The following is a 21,070-nucleotide window of genomic DNA, read 5'->3' as shown; positions in this document are numbered from 1 at the left end:
ACCCAGCCCAAACAGGCTTACAAGACACCATTATTTACAGCAAAGGACCAGATACCAGAATAGCAACATAAATTACATATATTAAACAAATAAACCTTGTTGTTGTTTTTCCCATACTTTACAGACAAAGGTCGCCAACTTATATACATTTAATTTAAACAACCACTCCATTTTGTCATCATCAGTACACCAAATCATTCCTGGAATTTGAACAGACATTTCATTCAAGATGGGTGTTCTTAAAGGCCCTGGACACCCACACAGTTGTTTTGAGTTGTTCTGGCTGATTAGGTTAAAGGTGGGCCGGAGCATAGATGGGAATTTATTATGTCACGAATTTGATGTGTCCTGCCCTAACAGGTGCAACAGAGCTAACTGGACGCTCAGGAAGATGTCAAGCAATCAGTTTATACACACCCACAGAGTCCTGGAAAGAGGTAGCCAGGATGCCAGCCAAACTTAGCCCCGCCCACAACATCTGAGGTCGGGAAGTTCGGTCTGGACTTGATCCGTTGTGGAGCGACTATGCTCAAACCAGAGCTGTTTGGACCAATCAAATTGTCAGGGCGGGCTTTATGATGATCAACGGTAACGTAAATCAACCACGTCACCAAAGAGCGCTCATGTTCAACAAAGTTGGCTGCAGCTGGAGAATTGAGATGTGTAGATTCCGCCATCGCGTCTGTTATAGACGCTATCGACAGCGCGTTCATTTTAAAAGAGGAACAGAGAACCGCGATCACGTGTGTATACACATTGCCACGCCCGTCCGCATGACACAGAAACTGCCGCCTTTGCTCTGTCGAAAGCCTGCCTTTGACTTGCAGCTTCTGTGACGTCTGTCTCCGTTGCTCTGATTGGTTGGAGGTCTATCCAATTGAGTGGAGAGGCATTTTCTTTCCTGGTTCGGTTGAAACATGCACCATAATCACAGCCCAACGCATCAGACTCATATTCTGACTAGAATCTGAGTATGACGACGTCAGGCTAGGAAAGAGGTCTAATCAGCCAGAATACCTGAAAACACCTGTTACATTGTTAATGACATACTGAACCATGACTTTTAATGACTTATACCATCCTGTTTTATTTATCAAATATATACTTTATGTATACTTTATATTTTTCATGAGATATTTTGTAACATACTTCTACTACAACTGGATACAGGTGCAACTACTACACTACTACATGTACATATATGCCTACAATGACTACTACAACAAGAACAACAACTACAACTACTATAACAACAACAGCTACTACAAAAACAACTACTAGAAGAACATCACTAAGAGTAGGACCAGACCAGTACAGTATGAAGAAACGTGGTCGTCCGGAAACTCTGCACTCATCTGGGGGAGAAAAGGAGAGAAGGACGACAGTTTATTGGATAATTCTGGTTCAATAAATGTGCGTCCATTTGTTTTTCTTAAGGAGGAATACAGGTAGGTAGAAGGTAGGTAGAGGTAGAGGTGGACTTCCCGAGTATTCGATTAATTAGAGTAAAGTACGTGAATGTATTTATTTGAATAATTTATTTCCCCCTCAATCATCTTTGTATTGTGGATCTCCAAATTTAAGGTTGAGTCAGTTCGGTCCTGCCATATTTAAAGCAGGGCAAAGCAGCAACCTGTTAACTCGGTAGTACAAGGCGGCCACAGGACATTTTAACTGTAGTTTACTGGTCACTCATTGAATCCATACTCGCGTTCAATATCTCAGCCTGGTACAATGCCCTCACCATCAAACACAAAAAAACAAACATGCACGAATAATAAATCAGGCCAGCAAGATAATAGGCTCCCCCCAAACCCCCCTAACAGAACTTCACACCCAGTGAGTAGTCAGGAAAGCCACTATAATCACACAGGATTCCACCCACCCCCTTCCCCAATCCTTTCAGTTACTGTACAGAGTCCCATTTGCAGGAAAAAACCTATACAAAAAAATCCTTCATTCCCACTGCCATCACCACACTGATTAGCCATACAAAGACATCATCAAACAGCTCCATTCAGGCTTCTTTTCGCTCTTTTTGCACTCGTTTTTCTTATCTTATCTTAGCATCAATGTCTCTGGGACTGACGAACTGCCACAGTCGTTAGGAGACATCGCATCATGCTGTCCTGCAGTCTGGACCATCAGGACAGAAGAACAGTGATATTGACTGGTCAATCTATTGCTAACAAAATCCATCATATTAATTGACGCCATGCCTACTACTGTAGGTGACAAACAAACACTCCCCCCCGACCTAACAACACAACCTTGTGTGAGTCATTATGTCTTTTTAAGCTTTTGCATGTTTTTGTTAGCTTTTAAAGGGTCCGATTTTCAGTTTCACAGACTTCTGCCAACACTCCAATATTTTAAGGTGAACATAATTTAGCTTGAGGTGCTCAAAGCATGGAAAAACAAAATACATATAACACAGCAGCTGCAAAATACTGGAAAAAGTATCCTACCTCGGAGCTTCAGCACAGCTGGTCTGTAGAAGGTTCCTCTTCTTCCCAGATGTCATCCATTGAGGCTGCATATCTACAAGTGTGTGACAAATAAAAGCACCTATCTTAACATGCAAGACAACTGACAGTTAAAGTAAAAATCATACAATAATGCACTTTTATAGAATGTATAGCTCTATATATAGTTTGCATTCAAACTGGAAAGTGGAAAATTGCATAATGTCCATGAATAAAATGACAAGGACAAAAGTTTAAGCAGTATGAAATAAAAAATGTATGTATGCACTGATACATTATCTTATTTGTTTTAAAATATTTTTTTCTAACCTAAGTAAGTGAAAGATTTGGGCTTCAAATTAAAATAAAAAAAGTAAAGTAAAATTGTATATGTTATACTATTCATTCAATACATATTTTCTAATGAAGTAAGAAGATTGAAAGCATTCAGAGGTGGGGGGGGATGCTACTGAATGTCTTTAAAGGAAAACCTAATGTAAATTATGTTGCTGGATAATAAAGTATCAGGTAAAGAAACGGCTCCAACTTCAGTAGCTCCTTGTGACAGTTAAGAAATAATGTTGACCCTAATGGTGACTGTTTACTTTTTTTTTTAAATACAGTGCTTCCTAGCACTAAATGACCTATGACATCGGGATGCGGAGTATGCCTACAATTACAGGAATAACAGTCTAACTTGGTGGCCAAAAATAATTATAAAAACAACAGATACGATGAGAATAGTTGTAGCTTATAAATTGCTACAATCAGCCATTGATCTATATAACATTTTATAATCTATATAAATATCTATCAGTCACGAAATATGTTGTCCCACCAGTGGTAGAAGATATTATTAGAGGAGTGGATGTGACTAGTTCTGTTTTTTAATTTTTTTATACCGTTTATTGATCCCCAGTGGGGAAATTCCAATTTTTACACTCCGTTTGTTAGATCACACTACACACAGGCCTGAAATACACACACATGCACAAATGGAGAGATGTCAGAGTGCGAGGGCTGCGACTGCTAGACAAGTACCCCGAGCGGTTGGAGGGGGGGGTCCAGTGCCTTGCTCAAGAGCACCTTGGCAGTGCCCAGGAGGTGAACTGGCACCTCTCCAGCTACCAGTCCACACTCCGTACTTTGGTCCGTATGCCTAATTTACGTATAGCTGCACAGCATGGGTATCTTCAGTTATTATGCCAACATGGCATGATGTGTCATATGATGACTCCAGACCAAACAGAGGCCAATTTACGACCACGGTAGAAACCACTAATTTATCCAACTAAATTTTGTTAATCACTTTAAACGGTGATAAAAAAAAATGTATTTGCCATTTACTAGAATAATACCGCCTCCAAAAAATAGCATAATATCAACTAAGAGCAACTGAAGCAGTCTGTAATGTGAGGTGAAAGAATTATCAACAGAATCATGTATGAAGTCTGTAGAGTACTTCTCTAGTGTGTGTGTGTGTGTGTGTGTGTGTGTGTGTGTGTACATATATATATATATATATATATATATATATATATATATATATATATATATATATATATATACATATACATATACATACATACATACATACATACACACACACACAGGTGCTGGTCATATAATTAGAATATCATGAAAAAGTTGATTTATTTCAGTAATTCCATTCAAAAAGTGAAACTTGTATAATGTATACATTCATTCCACACAGACTGATATATTTCAAGTGTTTATTTCTTTTACTTTTGATGATTAGAACTGACAACTAATGAAAACCCCAAATTCAGTATCTCAGAAAATTTGAATATTGTGACAAGGTTCAATATTGAAGACACCTGGTGTCACACTCTAATCAGCTAATTAACTCAAAACACCTACAAAGGCCTTTAAATTGTCCCTCAGTCTAGTTCTGTAGGCTACACAATCATGGGGAAGACTGCTGACTTGACAGCTGTCCAAAAGACGACCATTGACACCTTGCACGAGGAGGGCAAGACACAAAAGGTCATCGCTAAAGAGGCTGGCTGTTCACAGAGCTCTGTGTCCAAGACAGACAGAGGCGAAGGGAAGGAAAAGATGTGGTAGAAAAAACTTGTACAAGCAATAGGGATAACTGCACCCTGGAGAGGATTGTGAAACAAAACCCATTCAAAAATGTGGGGGAGATTCACAAAGAGTGGACTGCAGCTGGAGTCAGTGCTTCAAGAGCCACCACGCACAGACGTATGCAAGACATGGGTTTCAGCTGTCGCATTCCTTGTGTCAAGCCACTCCTGAACAAGACACGGCGTCAGAAGCGTCTCGCCTGGGCTAAAGACAAAAAGGACTGGACTGCTGCCGAGTGGTCCAAAGTTATGTTCTCTGATGAAAGTAGATTTTGCATTTCCTTTGGAAATCAAGGTCCCAGAGTCTGGAGGAAGAGAGGAGAGGCACAGAATCCACGTTGCTTGAAGTCCAGTGTAAAGTTTCCACAGTCAGTGATGGTTTGGGGTGCCATGTCATCTGCTGGTGTTGGTCCACTGTGTTTTCTGAGGTCCAGGGTCAACGCAGCCGTCTACCAGGAAGTTTTAGAGCACTTCATGCTTTCTGCTGCTGACCAACTTTATGGAGATGCAGATTTCATTTTCCAACAGGACTTGGCACCTGCACACAGTGCCAAAGCTACCAGTACCTGGTTTAAGGACCATGGTATCCCTGTTCTTAATTGGCCAGCAAACTCGCCTGACCTTAACCCCATAGAAAATCTATGGGGTATTGTGAAGAGGATGGTGCGATGCTCCAGACCCAACAATGCAGAAGAGCTGAAGGCCACTATCAGAGCAACCTGGGCTCTCATAACACCGGAGCAGTGCCACAGACTGATCGACTCCATGCCACTCCGCATTGCTGCAGTAATTCAGGCAAAAGGAGCCCCAACCAAGTATTGAGTGCTGTACATGCTCATACTTTTCATGTTCATACTTTTCAGTTGGCCAACCTTTTTTAAAAATCCTTTTTTGTATTGGTCTTAGGTAATATTCTAATTTTCTGAGATGCTGAATTTGGGATTTTCATTAGTTGTCAGTTATAATCATCACAATTAAAAGAAATGAACATTTGAAATATATTACTCTGTGTGATGAATGAATATAATATACAAATTTCACTTTTTGAATAGAATTACTGACATATCAACTTTTTCATATATTCTAATTTTTGTGTGTGTGTGTGTGTGTGTGTGTGTGTGTTTTTTTCCTTCAACATTTTTCACCAAACACCCCATCACCTTAAAATCACCCATCCCAGTACAGTCAGTATAATAACCATGATAATAACCCACACTCACAATTCTTCATCCTCATACAGTATCCTTTTAATCTTTGTGAAATGTTTTAGCACAGCTATTTATCAGTCCTTTTTTTTTTTTTTTTTCTTAACTCTGGGTAACTTGGTATTTTTAGTTCCGTTTCGAATAATACTAGAATATTCCATAAACATTTCATATTATTTTTTTATTATCTATTACTTTTTATAGTATTTGTTCTTACACATCGTCATTATATTGGTCATCCTTATACTTTTTATATTTATTTCTGCTCCTGGGGTAGGGTATGCAGGGTGGGAGATGCGACCCTACACTGTATTGATGAAATCTTATGCTTTTTTTTTTGGATGCAATAGGTCAAAGTTATAATCTCCAAATATGAACATAATCTTTTGCAATGTTTTTTTGTGAACAGTTTTTCTATCCACTCCTTAAATATTCTGAGATTTGATCCAGGAGTTCTGTATATACAGCTCACAACATGTTTTGTCCTTGCCGTACACATTTCTACTGTAATACATGTCAGCATGTCATCAACAGCTGCTGTCACGCTCTCTTATCTTATAATTCACTCTATATTGTCACACCTTCTCCACTTCTAGTCAGTTTTTATAGTTCCGTTCATAGCCATCGATCTTAAAAGCCACACCTTTCTCAGTGTTGATCCAGGTCTCCTACATTGCTATGATGTTGAATTGCTTCCTGAAATGTCTGAAATATTCTTTAATGCTGTGGAAGTTGACATATGGGCTTCTGCTGTTAAAGTGGATAATTGATATGTTGTGCTCTAGTTGGAAAGCTATATTGAATTGCTCATCTGTGTAATAACTGCAGCTGTTATTTATATTGATAAGCAAGTTAGTTTCTGGATCAATATTATTTTCTATGTCCTGCATTTCATGCTCTGCATATGTAAAGTCCTAATGTAGATGAATGCTTATTTTCAGGACAAGACATGTTTGTGGTTTTTATTCTATTTAGTCTTTCTTAGCTACTGGGGGTGTATTCAATTACCTTATTATCGTTTGTCTCATTGGTATTTATCCAGCTCCTCCAGGTCCCTAATGACTAGAACTTTGGCTTGTACTGCTGTTCCATTCAGCTTGATGAATATTTTGCAGTTTGCAGTCCACTAGTCTACTTCCTTCTAGAGAGTGGGGCTTTTCCAGCACTGTCAGCGTTTTTTATTAGTCAGGTGTTCATTTAAATACACATCCGTGCCCTTTTAGCCCTTCAGGTTTATCCATCTTGTTTCTCCGTGGGAGAGGGTGACAAGCCTTAATGTTGCAACCTGTCCAACTTAAGGAAGACCGTCACCTGTTGCTCCGCCGATGTAGCATCCTGCTCGCTTGCCCCCCCCCTCCCCTCCCCTCCGTTCAGCGCCGTCACCGCCCGGGAACACGAGCGGGGGTTTGGTCTCCAAACCGTTGACTTTGGTGTAATTCATTCTGGTATATTGATCCAGATCAGCCACCCGGTTTTCCAGCAAGATAATCCGCTTGTCCTTCTCAATGTTTTGTGGCGCGGGGCTTTCACTTCCTCCATCAAGCTCATGATGGTCATCTGCTGCGGTCTAACAACAGACACCTCAATCAGCATGTTGATCGATGGCTAAATATTGTGAACCTCCTATGCCTCTGCGGGATGCTTTTTGGTGGCATGGCATCTCGTCAATAAAAAGGTAAACTCAGCTAAGTTTAGAAAAAGATTGTGGTTTGGGTCAAAATTAGACACCGCCTCACTTCCACTTCCTTACATTAATTGTGTTTATCATCAGCTTACCATTATCAGTTCACTTTCCCTTTCCTCCCAGGCCTGTTGGCACTCACTGGACTCGCATTTGATTTGGTGCCCTTTCCCCCAGGTTTTCTTCTGAACATCCCATTCCTCTCATCAATGCATGCAGCATATTTCTTATTCCTCTCAAGTTTTCTGTGTTTTCTGTAAATGTGCATCTTTAAATTTTTTCTTAGGAGCTGCACATTACAGTGAGGACAAAGTACATTTGGCAGCTTTGCACGGGGCCCTCTGCAGGGAGGGTTGTCCAGACGAGGACTGAATAGCAAGGCGGAGTCTGGCGATGGGTCTTGGGGTCTCTCTGCTGGATCTCCTGGTTCTTGCATTTCACTATCATGTACCTGAGACGGACAGACACACACAGACACATTTAATATGCACATGTGGAAAACACAGTTTTCATTACAAAACAGACACACACGCAAACATATACTCACAGATACAGGCCGTTTGTCATTGCTGAGATGAAGTAGGTTCACAGATCCTGCTGCAGAAAATTAACAAACTGTCAAACAGACAGCCACCTAACAGCATTACAGTTTTTTACGACTGCTAAACGACAGTGGGCACAACTGGAGTCACATGTGCTAAACTCTAACTACAGTGCGCAATCCCACATTCAAAACAGAAGACGACATACCGTATTTTCCGGACTATAAGTCACACTTTTTTTTTTCCATACTTTGGCTGGTCCTGCGACTTATAGTCAGGTGCGACTTATATATCAAAATATATATAATTTATCATGTTTTAAATGTTATTTCATGCTGAAAACATTACCGTCTACAGCCGCGAGAGGCGCTCTAGGCTTGTGACAACTATATGCTGCTCCTAAAGACAACTGAGAAAGAAAAGAAACTGCAGGCGACTGCAGGTAGGAAAACACGCAGCCGAAAACGGTAATCGAGCAGCAGAAGGAAAGTTTGGAGTGAGTGAGAAACTTGTGAGGGACTGGAGAAAAGGTTAGTCTTACTGCAATGAAGAAAACAAAGAAAGCTGGTCACGAGCTGAAATCCAGATGGCCAGGGCTGGAGGAACGAGTCCACAGATGGGTGCTTGAACAACGTGCTGCTGGGAGAGGCTCGTCAACAGTGCAGTTACGTTACGTTAACATACCGGACACCTACCATATTCAGCCCCTTGTTCTGTGTGCAATTGTGTAGTTTAATAACTTGCCTTTCCAGATTAAATGTCTGTTCTTGGTCTTGGATTTTGTGAAATAAATTTCTAAATAAATGCGACTTATAGTCCAGTGCGACTTATATGTTTTTTTCCTCTTCATGACGCATTTTTTGACTGATACGACTTATAGTCCGGAGCGACTTATAGTCCGGAAAATACGGTATTTTTTTTTTTTTTTTTTTTAAATTGTATGTCTACTCTAATCACATGGGAAAAGTAACTACATTTACATACTGTGAAATTATTTTTTTTATTTTATTTTATTTAAATCGCAAATCGTTTTTGAATCAAATCTTGAGCCTAAAAATCGATACTGAATCAAGTCGCGACATTTTCTGAATTGTGCACCCCTACTAGTTAGTGAACATATACGGTATTTATATCAAGAAAGCTCAGAAAGCCTTTTTTTTTTTATACAAACACCAAATAAGAATGAAACTATTATACACTGTACCGTTTGAGAGAAACAGGTAAAACAGCAGAGATACCAACACAGCCAGGTAAGATAGATATAATCTCTCTCTATATATATATATATATATATATATATATATATATATATATATATATATATATATATATATATATATATATATATATATATATATATATATATATCTCTTTACCATAGTAAAACTGCGTTCTTACTGTTTTTCAGAAAGTAATGGAGGTTAAAGCAATGGAAACACCTCAGTCATTTGTATTTAGAGACGATGCAGACATCCAATGTGATGAAGAAAACTTGCCGCATGATGCTGGAGAGAGGCAGGATTAGTCACACTATTCTTTGTTACCGTTATGCACTTTTAGTTTTTTCCAGCAATTCCATAAATTACTAGAGACAAAATACTATGTTGAAGCAAACTGCTGATTTTCATTCCTTCTTGTTTACCTTATGTAACAACTGGTATATTATAAAATCTCTATCTTTTCTTTAAAGAAACTATTGAGTAGTGTGAAGTCACTTCAATTGTTCACACTGTAAAGATGAAAAGTTTGTAATTTGTGTATTGGTGTTTGACGCTAGTGTTTTTACTCTCAGTGTGTTCTGAGTGACAGTGCGTGTTATCTCAGTGAGGATTGTTCATAGTGTTTGGCTGCACTGAGCCTGTATTGAGACGTGTGTTAAGAGTTGTGTTGCTTGGAATGACTTTTGCAGAAGATGGGAACTGTTTAGTTCAGGTGACTGTTGGTAATGCAGACTGTTGTTAGAGTTTTGCACATGTGGACTTTTGCACTTCAGTTGTGCCTGCTGTCGTTTAGCAATCGGAAAAAAATGATAATGAACATGGCCAATGCAGCTCCACAGAAAATGAAGAGTGATTTAATACCTTTGCACTCCTCTGTCTGGGAAGTGATGTCCTTCTCTTTGCAGTCGGCATCAGCGTTTAACTGGGCATCATGGAGACGTGGCCTACAGATCTGCAAATGCCTCAGGGTATCCTGCCTTTTTATTGTGGTCTTGAGGCAGAAAGGGCAGTGGAAGTGGCCACTGCTTCCACTCCTGCAGGCCTGGTGGCATTTTGTTATGAAGAAATCTATGGAGGGACAATCAGCATTATGTATTTACCCTAGAAGATAAAGCGACTAGTATGTAAAGTTACTATTGGTAAGCTTACTAAGTAGCAGTAGTTAGTTACAAAGATACAAATTATAGTGACATAGCTCCAAGCTGATTAAGTGAACTAACCTTCATGTCGAATGGCATTTTTTACATGCACCTCCATGTGCCGCAAAACCTTTGCCCTACACCGGGCCTTGTACATTGAAGTGGGGCAAAGGGGGCAATGATAGTTGGTACAGCACACCGTGCACCGTGTCAGCCGCGGTGTGTTATTTTTTGTTATTACACTCATGTGTACCTAAAAGGAAAAATCACAGAAAGAAACCCTCAAAGTCTGCAACCATAAATTGCTCTAGGTAACATCTCATCTGTAAATATTTCTAACCCACTTATATATATAAAAGTAGTGTTTTCAATGTACATATTACCCTAAGACATTTTTAGATATTTTTCTATTCTATTTATATTTAATGTGTATTTATTTTATTTGTCATGTTGCATTTGAGCTGCTGGGACGAGGGAATTTCCCAGTGTGGGATCAATAAAGTCCATCTCATCTTATCTTATCTAATATTTGCTGACAAACGTCAACGTTAAACGCTGATGCAGTTTCAAAAATGGTAAAGTCATCGCAGGTTTCATCAAATAAACAATATACTTATATGTATTTTTGACCCTCAGAACTTACCGTTGGATACGCCCGGGCATGAGACGGGGGGCTCAAGGCTGCAGCCATACCCAACTCGTCAATTTGGCACTCACTGGACTCGCACTTGATTTCATGCCCTTTCCCCCAGGTTTGTTTTTGGAGATGAAGTGGCAAAAGTGGTCCAAGAAACGACTTTTTCACAGCATCTTTGTTATCCCTCTCATCAACATCAGCATGGGAATTTGCAGTGATGTCTCCCACAGCTTTATCGGAGTGTTTTCTGTATAGGTGCTTCTTTAAATTTTTTCTTAGGAGCTGCACATTACAGTGAGGACAAAGTATATTTGGCAGCTTTGCACGGGGAACGCTGTAGGGAGGGTTGTCCAAGCAAGGACTGAATAGCAAGATGGATTCTGGCGATGGGTCTTGGGGTCTCTTTGCTGGATCTCCTGGTTCTTGCATTTCACTATCATGTACCTGAGACAGACACACACACACACACATGAAAAACACACACAAACATCCACACACGCAGTTTCTTTATAAACACAAACACACACATACTCACAGATACAGGCAGGTTTTCATTGCTGAGATGAGGTTGGTTCACAGATCCTGCTGCAGAGAATCAACAATCAAACTGACAATCAACTAACAGCAATAAATGAACACAGCCAATGCAGCTCCGCAGAAAATGAAGAGCGATTTAATACCTTTGCACTCCTCTGTCTGGGAAGTGATGTCCTTCTCTTTGCAGTCGGCAACAGCGTTTAACTGGGCGTCATGGAGACGTGGCCTACAGATCTGCAAATGCCTCAGGGTATCCTGCCTTTTTATTGTGGTCTTGAGGCAGAAAGGGCAGTGGAAGTGGCCACTGCTTCCACTCCTGCAGGCCTGGTGGCATTTTGTTATGAAGAAATCTATGGAGGGACAATCAGCATTATGTATTTACCCTAGAAGATAAAGCGACTAGTATGTAAAGTTACTATTGGTAAGCTTACTAAGTAGCAGTAGTTAGTTACAAACATACAAATGATAGTGACATAGCTCCAAGCTGATTAAGTGAACTAACCTTCATGTCGAATGGCATTTTTTACATGCACCTCCATGTGCCGCAAAACCTTTGCCCTACACCGGGGCTTGTACACTGAAGTGGGGCAAAGGGGGCAATGATAGTTGGTACAGCACACCGTGCACCGTGTCAGCCGCGGTGTGTCATTTTTTTTTATTACACTCATGTGTACCTAAAAGGAAAAATCACAGAAAGAAACCCTCAAAGTCTGCAACCATAAATTGCTCTAGGTAACATCTCATCTGTAAATATTTCTAACCCACTTATATATATAAAAGTAGTGTTTTCAATGTACATATTACCCTAAGACATTTTTTAGATATTTTTCTATTCTATTTATATTTAATGTGTATTTATTTTATTTGTCATGTTGCATTTGAGCTGCTGGGACGAGGGAATTTCCCAGTGTGGGATCAATAAAGTCCATCTCATCTTATCTTATCTAATATTTGCTGACAAACGTCAACGTTAAACGCTGATGCAGTTTCAAAAATGGTAAAGTCATCGCAGGTTTCATCAAATAAACAATATACTTATATGTATTTTTGACCCTCAGAACTTACCGTTGGATACGCCCGGGCATGAGACGGGGGGCTCAAGGCTGCAGCCATACTCAACTCGTCAATTTGGCACTCACTGGACTCGCACTTGATTTCATGCCCTTTCCCCCAGGTTTGTTTTTGGAGATGAAGTGGCAAAAGTGGTCCAAGAAACGACTTTTTCACAGCATCTTTGTTATCCCTCTCATCAACATCAGCATGGGAATTTGCAGTGATGTCTCCCACAGCTTTATCGGAGTGTTTTCTGTATAGGTGCTTCTTTAAATTTTTTCTCAGGAGCTGCACATTACAGTGAGGACAAAGTATATTTGGCAGCTTTGCACGGGGAACGCTGTAGGGAGGGTTGTCCAAGCGAGGACTGAATAGCAAGATGGATTCTGGCGATGGGTCTTGGAGTCTCTTTGCTGGATCTCCTGGTTCTTGCATTTCACTATCATGTACCTGAGACACACACACACACACACATTTAATATGCACATGTGAAAAACACACAAGCATCCACACACGCAGTTTCTTTATAAACACAAACACACTTACAGATACAGGCAGGTTTTCATTGCTGAGATGAGGTTGGTTCACAGATCCTGCTGCAGAGAATCAACAATCAAACTGACAATCAACTAACAGCAATAAATGAACACAGCCAATGCAGCTCCGCAGAAAATGAAGAGCGATTTAATACCTTTGCACTCCTCTGTCTGGGAAGTGATGTCCTTCTCTTTGCAGTCGGCATCAGTGTTTAACTGGGCATCATGGAGACGTGGCCTACAGATCTGCAAATGCCTCAGGGTATGCTGCCTTTTTATTGTGGTCTTCAGGCAGAAAGGGCAGTGGAAGTGGCCACTGCTTCCACTCCTGCAGGCCTGGTGGCATTTTGTTATGAAGAAATCTATGAAGGGACAATCAGCATTATGTATTTACCCTAGAAGATAAAGCGACTAGCATGTAAAGTTACTATTGGTAAGCTTACTAAGTAGCAGTAGTTAGTTATCAAATGCATACATCAATAACATACAAATGATAGTGACATAGCTCCAAGCTGATTAAGTGAACTAACCTTCATGTCGAATGGCATTGTTTACATGCACCTCCATGTGCTGCAAAACCTTTGCCCTACACCGGGGCTTGTACACTGAAGTGGGGCAAAGGGGGCAATGATAGTTGGTACAGCACACCGTGCACCGTGTCAGCCGCGGTGTGTTATTTTTTTGAATTACACTGATGTGTACCTAAAAGGAAAAATCACAGAAAGAAACCCTCAAAGTCTGCAACCTTAAATTGCTCTAGGTAACGTTAGCGTAAAATCCGTTAACAAACGTCAACGTTAAACGCTGATGCAGTTTTAAATGGATAAGTCATCGCCGGTTTCATTAAACAGTCAATATACGTTAACATCAGGGACACGACAATATACAAGTATTAATTTGAAACGTGTAAACGTTTTTCAATTGATTGCAACAAACGCTCTTACGAACTTACGCGTGACTCCATCTTGAAGTTTTTTTTTTTTTTTTTTTTTTTAAATGGTAAATGCTAGATCAGATCTTCTCGACGGGCAAAATAAGGCGGGCCACGAGGCACATCCTGTGACGTCGCCACATCTAGCGGATCTGATCTAGCATCCACCAGTTTGGACTCTTCTTCTTTTTCTCTTGCTTTAATGGCGGATTGCAAACAACTTTTAGGTGCATACCGCCACCTATTGTACATGAGTGTGTAACATCATGTCATTTTACCATTTCTCAAATTCTACTCATCAACCCTGTGTCTTTTAAAAATGTTATTGCCTTAATTGCCCTCCTGATGATTCTTATATCTTATCCTCCTCCTGATCCCATAATGCCCATCAGATTCCACTCCCGTCCTGCCTCCTGAACTTTATCTTTAAACACCCATCTTTTCACCTCATTCAATGTGCAGTAGGAATATGACATGTCCTTTAACCCCACACTTTTCACTATTCTTTTTCCCCATTAAAACTAAGGTGCCATTCAGTCCTGTGTGATCCACTCAGAGTCTTCTCATTATAATTTCCTCCCTCACAGTCTTTTCCCCTATAGTCTTGGACGGGACTTGAACCCCAACCTCCTGAGTGAAAGTCCTGTGTCCCAACCACCAACCTCGTACACCTACCTACATACTTAGACACACACACACACACACACACACACACACACACACACACACACACACACACACACACACACACACACACACACACACACACACACACACACACACACACACACACACACACACACACACACACACACACACGTGAAGTATCCATGTATGCACAAGTGAAGTATATATATAGATATATATATATATATGTGTGTTATTGGTGGTTGGTGTGCCACCTTGTTGTAGAAACTTCAAGTTAATGTCACAAAGTTGGAATAAATAAGTATGTTTTTACAAAAGTAAAGTTAGTAATAAATAAGTCACTTGGTCAGCAAATTGAAGTATGGTATTGGACTGCATTTGAACCCTGACCTGCTGAGTGAAAATTCTGTGTTTATGTGCTTCAACATCCTCCCCAACCACCAACCCCATACATACATACATACATACATACACACACACTTAAACACATATACATACATACATACATACATACACACACACTTAAACACATATACATACATACTCACGCATGTTATGCATGCATGTTCAAGTGAAGTATATATGTATTCACAAGTGAAGTTTATATGTATGCGCAAGTAAAGTCTCCATGTATGCCTAAGTGAAGTCTCCATGTATGCGTAAGTGAAGTATATATACTGTATATGCACAAGTGAAATAAGTATGCGCAAATGAAGTATATATGTGTAAGTACAGTATTCAATTCTGGCCTAGGTGCCTTCTCATATCTAGACATGATGTTGCACAGATGTCTCTACAGTCCCCACAACTGCCATCTCTGTGCCTTCCCCACTAAACTAACACCCACTTGCTAGTACGCAGTGACAGCCTTTAGTATTTTCAAATTGATCTCATACTTCCGAGGCACATTCACTCTGTTGCCAGGTTTCACTGATGGCTTAATGCTGTATAACTTTCTTCCTCTGCTGTCTGCATCCCACTCTTGCGTCTCTCACTGATGATGCTGCAGCACTCCACCAAATGGCACCTGCTCGTCTACACTATCCCAGCCTAAACTTGCCTTAGCTACCCTATCTGCCACCTCATTGCCCTCAACCCCATGTTCTGGAACCCATAGAAAGCCCACACTACATCTCTGCATCTCCAGTTTAGAAACCATCACAAGTAAGTAAGCATCACAGTATCGCTCAACACAGATCCAGATGGACCAGATTATCAAACTGCCTTGGTGTTTATCTTGCAGAGCTATTCCTGCCACCAAACCCCAAGCTCTCCTTCACATTACTGACAATAGCATGGGGAATAACCGGTAAGTGTAACTTCATTAACAGTATGTGTAATGCTTATTTTGACTAGGTCTGACTTCCCCATGGTTAGAAATGGACAGAAAGCATAACAAACCTTGTAAACAATATCCATTTATTTAGATATTCAAATCCAGAAATCTTCTGATATACTGTAGCTTTATTCTAACTTTGCACAAAGATGACATATTTTGACAGACACATTATATTTAAATGGAACAGTTCAATTGCCCTGACTAAAAACATATTCATACTTACTTATTAAAGACTTTTAAACCTTGAAATCTGTGGTTTAGTGTGCGTTTTATGGATTTGAGATAGGCCTGGATATGTTTTGCATTGTAAAAAATTAGATAATTTCTTAGCTTGACATGGATACAGAGGACAGGACAAGAAACATTTACTTACTGCATTTCATCTGTCGTAATGTTAATCATTTTGGGTAAAATCTACCTTAAATTAGACACAGGGGAGGAATGTGTAGGCTACTTTTATTAAGGATACAATTTAAATATTTGCTGAATTAACCCCCATAGAAGCTGCATTATTTCCTCTCTATTTCCCCTGTATGATATACATAATATAATATAATGTATTGCGCTGTGTGTAACAGTACACAATCTGTCTGTACCCAAATGAGTACAATACTTTTAGTGTGGCACTAAAAGTCAAAAGAATGTTAAATACAGCACTGACATATAGTATAGATAAGCAGCCAATAACAAAACACTCACAGTGCATTGGTGTAAATTATGGCACATATTGATCCTGTATTATGTGATTTAACATCATCATTATTATTGATGAAAAGGGGAAAGCAGGATATAGTAGTAGATAACAGTGAGATTATTGGATATCCAGATCTTTTGTCACAACTTGCCCACAGTTATGCAACTATATGATCTCCTTAAAAGTGGACATATAGGAGGTATGAGGTTATCAGCCGACACAGTGAACTCATTTAAACAGACAGACTTGTTTCTCTGTTAAGGCATGGAATGAGCAACGAGGTAACAGCTAACTACTGCGTGACTTCATCGCGGTTGCAATACAAGGAGTCTCGCTGCCCAATGGTTTTGAGCATACCACAACATCACAGACACAAAAAAAAAAACATTCCCAGCACTGCAACATCAGGACAAGTGACTGAGTAATTTTGTAAAAAATATTTTTTTCTTCTTCAGAATTGATTTTTTTTAAGATGATAAACATACCAACAAGATAAAGATACCGTCTTTGGTCACAAATAAAATATTCTGCTGAGACACTGAGCAGCACAATACACACTTGTAGTAACAGAACGGGATATATGTTTGACATTATGTTTATAATGAAAGCTGTCCACTGTAGAAACAACCTAGGGTGAGAATTTCCAGGACAGTGACAAAAACATCTAATTTCTTCCATATGATCACATAAAATACATATACTGTATTGTATATTTACTGTATATCACCTGCTTCATTTAAGGCCCTTATTTTACCCATAGCTTTAGAATGGCTCTTAATATACTGTTTATACAAGTTCTGCATTCTTTCTGCATTCCCTCCATTATAGCCTTTGCAACACTTTGTACAAGTTATAACATCTCCTTCCTTAATTTATATATATCTCAGCAATATAGACATTCAAATCTACAGTATTAGAAGCATGACTTTGTTAAATATCTATCCTTTAAACAAATCTGATCTTTTATAATTTATTATTAATTGGAAATTAAATAAAAAAATAAAACTTTTATCTCGGGATAGAATAGACAAGCACAGGGCGATTTAAAAATCCAGCATGATTTCACGTTTCTGTGATGAAGGAGACCAGTACTAAGGTAGATTGCTGCTAAAATATACATTCAACCCTCAGGGTATGTAGCCATAAGAACAGAGTATACAGATTTTCATGTTGATATTCAACACTCGAAAGATCCAATAAGAGATCTACAGAGAGAGGGAGGAAGGGGAAACGGGTATGGTTTTGTACACTTTTGTCAAAACTAAACAACTACACTGATGAAAGAGCAGTTCAGTGTCAGGGCAATGCCGAGGGAAAACGGCTTTAGGATTCAGGGATACAGATGGAATAGAAATCATGTCGGTGAGTTACAGAAACACTCGAGGCAGGGTGCAACAGAAGAAGCCACACTTCTCTGTACATTCCTTTTCTTTTTAACTATGTACTTTTAGATTGTCAGTCAATAAAATCTAACATTTCACTTTTTCTGTTTTTGAAATGTATGCAGCACAGCCTCCCTGTTATCCGTACCCTGCAGGTATTTGTATGGCATTTGGCTTGGGCTACAGATACAAAAATATAGTCCCTCTCAATCTCAAACGTGGGACTCATCCAGGTCAAGATCCACAGGGGAGAGGGGTAGGGGCAACCTGCGTGGTGACCGGCGTGGTGACCGGCGGGGTGACCGGCGAGGCGAGGGAGGGGACAGCAGCGGGGTGAGGAGGGGGTTCTCTGTGCCTTCGTCCTCGCTGAGCTGCAGCAGGGTGTCGCTGCGTAGCAGGAGCGCAGTTGTGTCCTCGTCCCCGGGGCTTTCTCTAATCCTGGGCGGCCCCGCCGGTGGCGGCGGCAGGAGAGGGGCTGGTGGCAGAGGTGGAGGCAGCGGGGGACCTGGGGCCGGCGCCGTGCCCAGCACTGGGAGTGGTGGAGGGAGAGGAGAGGAGGTGCTGGACAAGGGCAGAGGGGAGCAGGTTCGGGATAGGGGCAGCGGCGAACAGGTTCGGGATGGGGGTGTTGGGGTGGAGGGGCGGGAGATGGAGGGAGGAGGGGAGAGACTGCTGCGGAGGCCCCACTGCTCTTTCTTCTCCTTGCCCCCTATAGCTGGAGAGACCTGAGGAGATTTAAAATAAAGTGGACATTTCGTCATGGTTATTCACCATATTTTGGCTCATCCAGATGATGATTATTATCTGTTAATAATAATATTATTATTATTATTATTATTATTATTATTATTATTATTTTTAATATTGACCACTTCGGGTCTCCATATAAGGACAAGCAGTTTATAAAATCCATGGATGCATGGTTTTCATCAGGTAATGAAAATTTGCCAAAATGAATTGTTTCAACAGTTACCTACCCATCCCTGATCCAGTCCTCTCTCTGCTGGTCCTACCTGTGTGTTATGCGCGCTGTGCAGGTCGGCAGTCACCGTGGCCGAAGAGACAGAGGGCACTTCCAGTGTTGGGGACTTTGAAGGGGCAGGACTGGCCTTCCTGCCCTCAGCTGGAGGGTCTGTAGTACTGGGAGTTGGGGACTTGCTGGCCCCCTGCTGGCCTTGATTCTCTGTAAAGGTGACTGACCTCTTTTGGTCTCCATGCGCTGTGGGCACACATGCATGCGCACATGGTCAAAACAGAGACAGCTAGCAACTCGCTGACACATTAGCACCACCAAAATGAGTGGAGGCAGGGATGGGACAGGACGGGTAGGTAGGCAGGGACTGGGAGGGGATGCAAGACAGACATGCAGAGCGCCTTATTGGGTGAGGTTGCAGATATAAGGGGTGCGCCGTTGCAGGGTGGAGAGGAAGGGTTAAGGGTTGCGTCTCACCTTCACAGTCCAATAAAGTTTCTTTATTTCGAAACATAAGGCATGAGACAGAACAGAGTGAGAAAAGTCAGTTTGGTGACAGGTGATACAACAAACAGCATTGGAACAAAGACAGAGGTTGTGAATGGGGAAGATGGGTCAGTTCAAGTCGGCACACAGACGTAAAATATAGTATATAGTGTATAGTGTATATAACAGTATTTAATAGTCTAGATTTGGCTTGTTGTGTGATGATCTGAAGTGCACGGTAAATCTGGCTGTTAGTTTTTCAGTGAGTCACTAATGCTGTTTTAAAAAAGATTCATCATCTTATCTACAAACATATCCTCACACACAAACACACACACACACAGGTTTGTGGTACTATCTTTGTGGGGACCCGTCATTGACATAATGCATTCCCTAGCCCCTTACCCTAATCACAACTAAATGCCTAACCTTAACCCTTACCCTCACCCTAACCATTAACCATTCTATCCCTAATCCTAAAACCAAGTCTTAACCCTCAAACAGCCCTTTAAACTTGTGGGGTCCAACATTTTGGCCCCACAAAGCTGTCGGGACCCCACAAGTATACTGGTCAGTAGTGGACCCCACGAATATAGTTAAACAAGCTCACATACACACACACACACACACACACACACACACACACACACACACACACACACACACACACACACACACACACACACACACACACACACACACAAAGGCAAGTGTGCTGTTACCCAGTGGTTTGTTCTTTGGCTGGATGCTCCTACGGGTTGTAGAAAGCCTCGCTCCAGATCTACCACGTGGTTCATTCTTGGGAATGGACAGAAGGGGGCGCCTCAACTGCAGGGAAATCACAATTACTCCAATCCAGTATAGAATATCAGCTTCAGCTGGGTTTACATTTGTGCATTTTTATGCAAACTTTTACATTTTAAAATGTTAGGCATTATGTATGCATATTATCCCTATGCATGTGTGTGTGTGTGTGTGTGTGTGTGTGTGTGTGTGTGTGTGTGTGTGTGTTAGATAAAAACATGAACGACAAAATTGTTGTCCACACCTGTCTGAGGCCTCTCTTTCTTCCTAAGGGAGGCTGGATCAGAAGGTTCTGCTGGCCCGGTTCACTCTGCACACTGGCAACCCTGGTGCAATCAATCAGATGCACACATACACAGATTTGCATTCACACACACGTGCACACAGAAAAGACACAGAAATACATCAGCATGAAGGGACCAAAAGGCCACAGCATTCCAAGCTGTGCCCGCTTACTGACCACATGTTTGACCACAATAAGATGTTGCTGCTATTCTACCCATTCACTTAATACATGACACACACAGTATGTTTCAAGCGACCCAATCACAGTGCAGAAATACAGCGCTACCATGATTCATACACTGAAAACACAACAAGGGATAGTAAGGGTTGGAGTAGCAACACTGACAAAATAAAAATTGATTTACTTTTAAAATTTCCCTGTTTTAAAGTGTGACACCATTCAAT

The 21,070-nt window shown here is 40.7% G+C and overlaps 2 protein-coding genes across 8 annotated transcripts in view; both read right to left on the bottom strand.

Moving 5' to 3' along the window:
* Positions 1-62: 62 nt before the first annotated feature.
* Positions 63-14,138, bottom strand: LOC144512703 (uncharacterized). Of its 7 annotated transcripts, none has more exons than XM_078243565.1 (16): positions 14,076-14,138; positions 13,654-13,825; positions 13,279-13,485; positions 13,134-13,183; positions 12,600-13,037; positions 12,037-12,208; positions 11,678-11,884; positions 11,533-11,582; positions 11,004-11,441; positions 10,442-10,613; positions 10,083-10,289; positions 8,007-8,056; positions 7,555-7,910; positions 6,787-7,345; positions 2,469-2,541; positions 63-2,136 (listed from the first exon to the last, which is right to left on the bottom strand). In XM_078243565.1, exons 1-13 carry the CDS (start codon positions 14,085-14,087, stop codon positions 7,560-7,562), a joined length of 2,526 nt encoding a protein of 841 aa, XP_078099691.1. In that variant the 5' UTR covers positions 14,088-14,138; the 3' UTR covers positions 63-2,136; positions 2,469-2,541; positions 6,787-7,345; positions 7,555-7,559. The 7 variants fall into 7 exon arrangements, with proteins under 7 accessions (XP_078099691.1, XP_078099690.1, XP_078099694.1 ...); XM_078243564.1 differs by having other exon boundaries at positions 63-1,355; XM_078243568.1 differs by having other exon boundaries at positions 63-1,355; positions 8,007-8,053.
* Positions 14,139-16,174: 2,036 nt separating this feature from the next.
* unc80 (unc-80 homolog (C. elegans)) overlaps positions 16,175-21,070 on the bottom strand; it is a 55,548-nt gene continuing 50,652 nt past the window's right edge. Inside the window, exons 61-64 of the mRNA XM_078244160.1 lie at positions 20,625-20,706; positions 20,299-20,404; positions 19,131-19,336; positions 16,175-18,842 (exon numbers count right to left, since the gene is read on the bottom strand). Of these exons, the coding sequence (XP_078100286.1) occupies positions 18,330-18,842; positions 19,131-19,336; positions 20,299-20,404; positions 20,625-20,706 (907 nt within the window). The 3' untranslated portion in view covers positions 16,175-18,329. The remainder of the gene's footprint in view (positions 18,843-19,130; positions 19,337-20,298; positions 20,405-20,624; positions 20,707-21,070) is intronic.

Source organism: Sander vitreus, chromosome 24 (genome assembly GCF_031162955.1).
Source record: "Sander vitreus isolate 19-12246 chromosome 24, sanVit1, whole genome shotgun sequence".
Lineage (NCBI taxonomy): Eukaryota > Metazoa > Chordata > Actinopteri > Perciformes > Percidae > Sander > Sander vitreus.
This window is presented reverse-complemented; position numbering and strand designations above follow the sequence as displayed.